At 50.1% G+C, this 9,521-nt stretch overlaps 1 protein-coding gene across 2 annotated transcripts in view; it reads right to left on the minus strand.

The window, feature by feature from the left end:
- Positions 1 to 1,230: 1,230 nt before the first annotated feature.
- The window catches only part of dennd1b (DENN/MADD domain containing 1B), a 123,432-nt gene continuing 115,141 nt past the window's right edge, over positions 1,231 to 9,521 (minus strand). For both annotated transcript variants that reach the window (XM_079739785.1, XM_079739784.1), the window contains 3 exons: positions 7,693 to 7,784; positions 7,061 to 7,289; positions 1,231 to 6,263 (listed from right to left, as the gene is read on the minus strand). In XM_079739785.1, the coding sequence (XP_079595911.1) occupies positions 5,499 to 6,263; positions 7,061 to 7,289; positions 7,693 to 7,784 (1,086 nt within the window). In that variant the 3' untranslated portion in view covers positions 1,231 to 5,498. The remainder of the gene's footprint in view (positions 6,264 to 7,060; positions 7,290 to 7,692; positions 7,785 to 9,521) is intronic.

Here is a 9,521-nt window from a genome sequence, read left to right on the forward strand (position 1 = left end):
GTGGTGTTTGTTGAAATGCACAAATCGGCAGGTGAGTTTTTAACGGCCAATGGAAAGTTTGTATTTGCGACGTAGCAGAAAACCTGGTTGTTTGGTACGGCCTTAAAACACAGTGGGAGAATCAACTGTTGCGTCGCACCGCGGGGCACAACACAGTAAGGGGAAACAATAATTTAACTGGGGCCTTTTATCCCCTGTGGCGCCCGTGTCGCCTCCTGTGTGAGCGCTGACAAGACTGGAAAATTGTCAAATGTCGATAAAGCTAAAAACGGAGAGTAGAAGAGAGAAAGCTTTTGAAAAATAAACCACCCAAAAATACACACTCTACATTTCTCCAGCGTATGCACACATGTGATTGACAGGCATGATTGACAGGCAAGATGGATCCCCCAAACAATCAGGGATGATGCCATGATTGGTCAGAAATGAGCGACCAGATATCTAAACATAGAATCAGCTGGTCAACTGGAGCAGGTGATTTCACTCACTAGAGGACATCTTGCTATGACATTTTATTATAGCTCATTCCACACAAGATTATAGCTCACAAATCTTTCTGCACCTATAAATGTGTGATGCTCCGTCGTACTGTCATTCTTTCCAGATCCAGAATTCATGTAGTGTGTGTGGCCCCAGGTTACTCCAAAAATAACATGTTTAGATTTATAGCGCAGTGACAACTTTCTTATGAATAAAGGCTCTCGGCCTGCTTCAACACCGTAGCGGAGGCACATCCCTGAATCTCTCACAACCCCTTTCAGATCAGCTATAAATAATATTTTCAATTGGCTATGTATGAATATTAGATATCAGCTCCTAACATGTTTCTCAGTTTAATAATGAGATGCGCCTGGACTGGACAGAAGATGCTAGTATTGATTATTGTTCAGTGTGTATATAATTTAAATCTCTGCATTTTCTACTGTTTCAATGTTTTGTATGACTGCATGCTGGATGTATATTTGTGTGATTTGTCTGATTTGAATACGTTTGACCAGTTTTGTGATATCTATTTTTATTTTGGGTTCTTATCAATGGATGTACTGTGCCAGTACTAGTAGTCTGTGATTATTAGGATTGTGTAACTAGATATTCATTGTGTACAATTAGCCTGCAAACCTGCACTTCAATACCTCATCACTGTCTCATATGTTTCTAAATGCCTTTCTTTTTAAGCGATAATGAAAGCTGTACTTGAAATAAAAGGGAAACTACAAAAGGTGCATTAACATGAACAGTATAATTTATTTCCGATTCACAGTGCTTACAGTGGTGTACCGCTGCTCATCGCTAGCTGCTCATCACCAGCACGTCAAATCCACCTCGAGAGACAAGTCCTCTTTCATAAGGACAACATGCAACAGGAGTGCATAGACTAGGGGAAAGAAACCTGTTAGAATACCGTTTAGTTTGTCATATATACATCTATATATATTATATAGATATATATATATTTATGTAAATATATTTTTTGTGACACATAGATGTCTGAAAGCCTTATGTTAACGTCTGCACTAAGCATGGGATTATAAATCTATTATAAACAATGATTATTTTTGATCAACAGCTACATCTCTGTAATTGGTAGATGATTGACAGGTGGTTGATGAGAACCTTGCAGAGACAACATAAAAATGAGACTCATCTCTGGTCTCCTCAGTCATCCAGTGAGCGTCCAGACAGGACACATCAGTCGTCATGACAACACATTCAACGATTGCAACATTAGTTGGCTGTTATTTTTTTACGTACAATTTTTTGGACACACTTCGAGGGCAGGGAGTGAGACCGGCTGGACACCTTCTTATGCCAGAATGCTCCGCTGCCCCCTTCGTACAGTAAGTATGGCTCTTCCTGCGACCACAGTGTCAAGTTGAACTCAGTAACTACACCCTTCTCCACTCGGCGCACGACACAAGTACTAATTTAGACCAGCTCTGAGCAGGCTTACAGTAGTCATGTAGACCAGCTCTGAGCAGGCTTACAGTACTCATGTTGACCAGCTCTGAGCAGGCTTACAGAAGTCATGTAGACCAGCTCTGAGCAGGCTTACAGTAGTCATGTTGACCAGCTCTGAGAAGGCTTACAGAAGTCATGTAGACCAGCTCTGAGCAGGCTTACAGTAGTCATGTAGACCAGCTCTGAGCAGGCTTACAGTACTCATGTAGAGCAGCTCTGAGCAGGCCTACAGTACTCATGTAGAGCAGCTCGGAGCAGGCTTACAGTAGTCATGTAGACCATCTCTGAGCAGGCTTACAGTACTCATGTAGACCAGCTCTGAGCAGGCTTACAGAAGTCATGTAGACCAGCTCTGAGCAGGCTAACAGTTCTCATGTAGACCAGCTCTGAGCAGGCTTACAGTAGTCATGTAGACCAGCTCTGAGCAGGCTTACAGTTCTCATGTAGACCAGCTCTGAGCAGGCTTACAGTAGTCATGGACGTATGGTGTGCTGGGAGAACCCACGCACAGAAAAATGCAGATTTAAACACAAAAGAAAAGCAACATAAGCAAGGCCAACGACATGACATCATCAGGACTCAGACATGACATCATCACGACTCCGACATGACATCACAGCTCAGCCATGACATCATTATGACATCATCACGGCTCAGTACCTTACATCATCACGACTAAGACATGACATCATCATGACATCATGGTGACTCAGACATGACGTCATCACAACTCCGACATGACATCACTATGACATCATCAAGACGCAGTACCCGATGCAAAACAGCAGAACCGTCCGGAACATTCTGGAACACTAAGCTCCTCTTATTCCCGCAGGATAGATGCGATTAACACTGGAACAACTGACGACATCAGCGGTACCTCCAGAGTTCTGTACACGACTGAGATTAAACCGAGGGTTTTAGTCTGTTGAATACATATTTAAATACATGCACCAGTTAGTGAGCACATGGACTGTCACTTGCGGTGAGAATCAACACTGGCTTGAGATGGAATCCTCTAAGGGTCAGACGCACGCACGCACACTCACTCACACACTCACACACTCAAACATGCACACACGTGTCGGGCGTCATCACATATCTGAATGTAATGGCGTGATAGGTCATGGGTCATGTGAGGGGGTTTTATAAAAGTCATCTTGTTCAGAAAAATAAAATCTTAAACATTCAAATGTTTTGGGATGTGTGTAATACGACCCCCCCGCATCAGATACAGAAATATACTCAAGACGGCAAAAATACAAGTCTAGCGATAGCTGAAAATAATATCTGGTCGTTACGACATAAACGATATTCAAGTTCGAGAAACCCGTATTAATATTTAGTTGAGAATGCAAGAAGGAGGTGTTAAGAGCGGATAAGAAAAGAAAGAAAAACAGAAATAGATCAACCATAAAGTTAACAAGAACACAAGAAAGCTCTAAAAAGAGTGGACCACTATTGGATACGTACAAAAGCAAAAAATACTGAATTTCAAACAAGGAACTTAACTAGCATTGAACAATATATTAAAAAAGTAGATTTTCTAAGTATTTAAAACCAACCAGTCACATCTCGTGCCAAAACTGATTACTTCTACATCTGATCCTGGGGCGAAGCCTGCAGTCCTGTGTGAATATTCAGACCCCTTTGATTTAAGAAGGGGGGTTTAATGGGGGTCTTTGTTATGGCAAAAATAAAGAGAGACTACCAGTAGGGCCTCTGACCAGTAGGGTGAGCGTCATTGTGGTTGAAGTGTGTGGGGCTCCATGTAAGGCACACCCATACACAGGTTCAAACACCAGGGCCAAACCACTCACACATCAACCACAACACAACCTGACACCTTGCATTGAACACAACTCAGAGGACCGTTCTGTTACTCCAACGAGGGAACGTAGAACTATGACTTATTACAATTTCAGAGAACGGGGCTCAAATAAAACGCACCCGGCGTGACCTCGTCAAAACAAAGTTGTGTTTTCGGGGGTGTTTTACAGTGTTGCATAGGTTCTTTTGAGTGTGCAGACAAAAAAGCTAAAAGTCTCCCTTTTCCTTTTTCCTTTTTTTTTTTGAAACTCTTTGGACCAATCGCAGGCCTCCGAGACGTGCACCCTGGGCTTTATGAGCCAATCGTTAACACAGAATAGGAGAAGGAGAGAGAGGGGGGGGGGCGTTGTTAAAGCCCCACAGCGGCTGGGTGTCTGGTGTAAATCATAAAAACAACTCACCATAAACATCATAATCCCAACACAAGCACATTCAGACACCATCGCCCCCCCCTGCTCTGAGCCGGGCCGGGGGGGGCGGGCGGAATCCCCCACAATGCAGCATTCTCTCCATGGGAGAATTCATTTTAGCTTCACTTTTTACAGCCATACAGCTACTCTTAAAACGACAAACGTATTGCTCGGTTTACAATGCAATCGTCGCGCTTCGCATCGGATTACGACCGGAACATAATCGAGAGAAAACCGCGAAAGACCCCCAACCCTCTACCCCCACCTGCTTCCCCCCGTGAGGGTGGGTGGGGGGGGGGGATAGACTCTAAACAGATGAAATCTCTGACTTGTGGGGGGTCTGAACAGAGAGGAATGAGCAGAAGGTTCATTTGGTTTGAGCCCATCAGCCTCAGAATGGCCGAAGGGAAACGGCTTCTGGTATTGGATATATTTGAAGATTATTAATTCGTTTGAACGACTTTATACTCCTATTGCACTCCTGTGATTTAACAGTGAGCCGTTATTGCGTTTTTTTTATTTTTATAAAAATAGCAACTGAATGTTCGTATTTTGTAACAGAACCGAGCGGAGCCCATTGTAAATGGAGCTCCGTGTATGCATATATTAGACTCTAGTGATGGTTGGTTACGTATTAAACCACTCTATTAACCCCAGGAGGCGACGTTAAAGGACGGCCGCGTCTGTCGTCTCCACGGACACCGTACCCGTTAAAGTGTCTGTGAGTATTGATTCACAGCTCGGTATAAGGCTCGGTTTCCTCGCGGGACACAGTGTGTACTACTGGTGGCGGAAGAGAGACCGCTTCTAAACAATCTGTGAAGGACTCTTGTGTCTCCTGTGTCGATTACTTTATCCGGTAATGATGGACAGGCCGTCAAATATTAGATCTGGGATCCCTTCTCAGGACGCCATGGCTGTGTTAACAACCCGGGCGTCGTTTGCAGTCTGAACGTCGGTACCGCGCGTCGTTGACCTATCGTACCTCGCTGGCCGATGAGTGCAAAGTGTGGTGAAATGTCGGGGACACATTGGGGGGGGGGGGGTGAGGGGTTAAATACTGGCTCCACGGACGTGCTGTCGAGAGGCCGTCCCTTCTTAAACCCTACAGCATATCTACGAATGCATATTCAAACCTGAAACGTTAGGTACCTTTAATAACGTCTGGGTCAAGATGGTTAGTATGGATCGTCTTTTAAGATGGCCGCTACATGGCAGCCGCGGTTAGTAGCAGTAGCCGTTGCCGTAGAAACGCTGGGACTTTACACAGAGGGGGGGCGTGGCGGCGGGCTGACCCTCTCAGAACTTGCTGCCCTCGCGCTGGGCGCCGGCGTGGTTGATCGTACCGCGGTTGAGCTGGAGCCGGGGCAGCTGGGGGCTGTTCTTCGGGGTGTAATCTATGGCCTCCAGGAGCCCCTGTTCCTCTCGGGGCCCCTCCCCCCGGACCCCGCCCACCGGGCCCCGGGCCTCCGGAGCCCCCCGCTCGCCTGGCACCCTCTCCCAGGGGACCTGGGCCTCCCTCTGGCTGCCCCCCCGGCTCCCGGCCCCCTGCCTCGGGGGGGTCCTCCTCGGGGCCTCCGGGTCCGGCCGGGCCCCCGGGTTCCGCTGGGGGGGCACGGGGCTATGCGCGCGGGACGGCAGGGGGGACGCGCGCGGCGAGTCACCGTCCCGGGGGCCGGACAAGGGGGTCTTGGTCGGGATGGGGGGGGGCGGACCCCCGGGGCGGACTCGAGGCGGGTGGAACCGCAAGGTGGGCGGCGTGGCGGAGGGGCTCCCCCGGGCGTCGGCCGCGCCCGGTACGGTGACGGCGACGCCCGGGCACATCATGGTGACGGGCCGGGTGGGCGGGGCCACGGGGGGCCGCCTGTGGAGGCCCCGCAGGCTGCTCTTGGTGGGGTGGCGACGGGGAGAGGGGGGCAGGTGCTTCCCGTGCAGGACGCTGTCGTCCTGGCCCAGGTGCCACGCCCCAGCGTCCCCCCCGCCGTCCCCCCCGGAGACGGATACGCCGCCGCCGCCGCCGCCGCCACTCGCCGCTTTGGGGTCAGAAGGAGCTGAAGACGTGTTCTGTGAGGAGAGACGAAGGAAGGGGAGCCTCACTCGATGAACGCACTCCAAAACAATGGGAACTGAAACAACAATCAATCAATCAATCAATCAATCAATCAATCAATCAATCAATCAACATGTCAACTTTGATCTCAAAGGGAATGGGAATTGAAACAACAATCATCCAATCAAATCAATCAATCAATCAATCAATCAATCATCAACCAATCAACCAACCAATCAATCAACATGTCAACTTTGATCTCAAAGGGAATGGGGATTGAAACAACAATCATCCAATCAAATCAAATCAATCAATCAATCAATCAATCAATCAACATGTCAACTTTGATCTCAATCTGTTAATACTGACCATTTAATTGACATTTTACGTTTACATTTAAGCAGACGCCTCCGTCCGAAGTCACTTAGAACCGCGCACACACACGCTCACACACCGACGACGGAGCCGGCCATGCGAGGCGACGGCCGGCACGCCGGGAGCAGTCAGGGTGAGGCGCCTCGCCCAGGGACGCCTCGGCACTCCGCCGGGAGGAGCTCCGGGGATCGAACTAGCAACCTCCGGGTTGCTAGTTCGATCCCCGGAGCTCCTCCCGGCGGAGTGCCGAGGCGTCCCTGGGCAGTTAGGGTCAAGTATCTCGCTCAGGGACTCGGGTTAGGGAGAGCCCGGGGATCGAACCAGCGACCTCTTGGTCGCCGCCCCCCTACTGGGCCGATTGCGTGGATGTCCCACTCTGAACACCACGGCTTCACGGCACCCCCCCCCCACCCCAGGTGGTCCTCGTAGTACGTACTGGACCAGCGTAGCCCACGTCCTCGGCAGACCGGAGGAAGTCCAGGCTCTTGGCGGCGCTGAGGCGTCCCTGGTCCATCACCTTGCTGGAGCTCAGTGAGTCCATGATCTCCTCCAACAGGGTCATGCGGCCCCCCGGCGCCGGCTCCATGTCCCCCAGCTCTAGGGAGTACGAGTCATCACTGTCCTCCATGAGGGAGCCCAGATCGCCACTGTCCTCTGACGAGAGCCTGCAAAACGGGTGCGTGGGGGTGAGTGGGTGAGTGGGTGAGTGGTTGGGTGGGTGAGTGAGTGAGTGGTTAGGAGTGGTTAAGCAGACTGCATCATTGTATCGAGGGTTTGGTGGGACAACGGCATGGATATCTATTGTTTTACACAGAGGCAGTTGTTAAACTGACCACTTGGGGGCAGTGTTACCTCGAGCAAAGAGACGCTTGCAAAAAAGTGAACATAGACTGAAAATACAAACGATCCCAGAAAATACTTTACTTTTTTTCTACATGCCACGATGAATCTATAAATAATATAAACAAAATATACATAATAAAAAAAAAACAATGCGTCACCATGAGTGTATGAGAACACACGACACGATTCCAAACAAAACAGGAAACAGGAAATGAAGGCCCGTACTTGCTGGTGGTGTCCAGCTCATCGTCGTCGAAGCTGAAGCCCATATCCTGGAGGCCCATGCTCAGGGTGGGCCGCGACAGGTTCTGCTGCTGCTGTAGGAGACACAGGGGGACGGGGGGGGGGGGGGGGGGGGGGGGGTGAGCATTGGGGGCCGACAGGTGAACTCACCTGAGGGAAGGAGTCCCTCAGGTGAGGGACTGCGTGTGTGTGTGTGCGTCTGTGTGTCTGTGTGTCTGTGTGTGTTTGTGTGTGCGTGGTTGTTCGTCTGTCTGTCTGTCTGTCTGACGGTTTTTAATAAGCCACCTGTATCATGTTTAATGGGGAGAGAGAGAGAGAGAGAGAGGGAGAGAGAGAGAGAGGGAGAAGGAGGGAGAGAGAGAGAGAGAGAGGGAGAGAGAGACGAAGAGAGAGAGGGAGAGAGAGAGAGAGAGACGAAGAGAGAGATAGGGAGAGGGAGAGGGAGAGAGAGGGAGAGGGAGAGAGAGAGAGCGGGAGAGAGAGAGAGAGACGAAGAGCGAGAGAGAGAGAGACGAAGAGAGAGAGAGCAAGAAAGAGAGAGAAAGAGAGGAAGAGGGAGCGAGAGGGAGAGAGAGAGAGGGAGAGAGAGAGAAAGAGAGAGGAAGAGGGAGCGAGAGAGAGAGAGAGGGAGCGAGAGAGAGAGAGGGAGGGAGCGAGAGAGGAAGAGAGGGAGAGAGGTTTACAGAGTGGAGAACCCCTCCCTGCAGACCCCTCCCCCCCGGAGACCAGATCTGCCCCAGGCTGCTTATTAACATGCCTTCCACAAACTACACACTTGTTTTGCTGCGTGTGCGCATTTGTGTGTGTACATTTGTACCCACCCTTTTGTTTTTTCACCGTCTGAAATGTGCTCAACCTCTCCGCTCACGTCTGCCTCGGAGTCCAACTAACCCAACCTCTCGCTCGGAGCAAACACGCTGCTCTCTGAGTGGTTATCAGCTCGCTGGGCCCGGGTCCATCGCGGCCCGGTACCCCGTTGAGCCCCGCTCTCTCCTCCTCCGGTCTGCCCGCCGTCAGGTCAGAGACGGGGCAGAGCTGGAGGCCCAGCAGACCTACGGGTCTCTGGGTGGAAGGACCGTTAGCCGCGGAGGCTAGCTGAGCTAACTTGAAGCGACCGACGCAGAGACCGCCCCTCATGGCTACGGCTAACGTCGTTTCCTCGTGTCGTGTCTGAGGTTGGCAGGGTCCGTGTGTGTGCGTGATGGCCAGATTAGAAAAGCAGGTGAGCACTGGACAGCCATCGGAATGACAGGAATCCAGAAGGAAATTAAGAACTGGAGGACGAGAGAAGGAGGAGGGAGCAGGAGAGAGAGAGAGAGAGAGAGAGAGAGAGAAATAGAGAAATGAGAGATAGAAATGCAGGTCACGGCTAAGAACGAAATGTATTTATCTGCGTCAGTGAGTGAGTGAGGGCAATGAAGACACTAAATAGAAGAAGGAAGACGGGGGAGAAGCGAGGGGAATGAGCACATTAATGGGATGAAGGTATGAGGGAGAGAAAGCGACAGAGAGAGGGGTCGAGTGGGAGAGAGAAAGAGAGAGACACGCACAATGACAAAGACAGGTGAGAGAGTCTGTGGTGGGTGAACAAAATACGTTCTCGATTAGGAGACATGAGGTCCAGCCAGGTAGGTATGTGACACACACATACATACACACACACACACACACACACACACATTCAGACCACCACTCCCATGCACATATCCTCCATCACAAAAAAACACAAAGAGTTAAAGTGCCATTCGGTCCATAAAAGTCACCGAAGGAGAAACTTGTGCTGCGGACACTTAAAGCCTCTCAGCAGAGAA

Source organism: Pollachius pollachius (assembly GCF_949987615.1).
Source record: "Pollachius pollachius genome assembly, chromosome: 7".
Taxonomy (NCBI): Eukaryota; Metazoa; Chordata; class Actinopteri; order Gadiformes; family Gadidae; genus Pollachius; species Pollachius pollachius.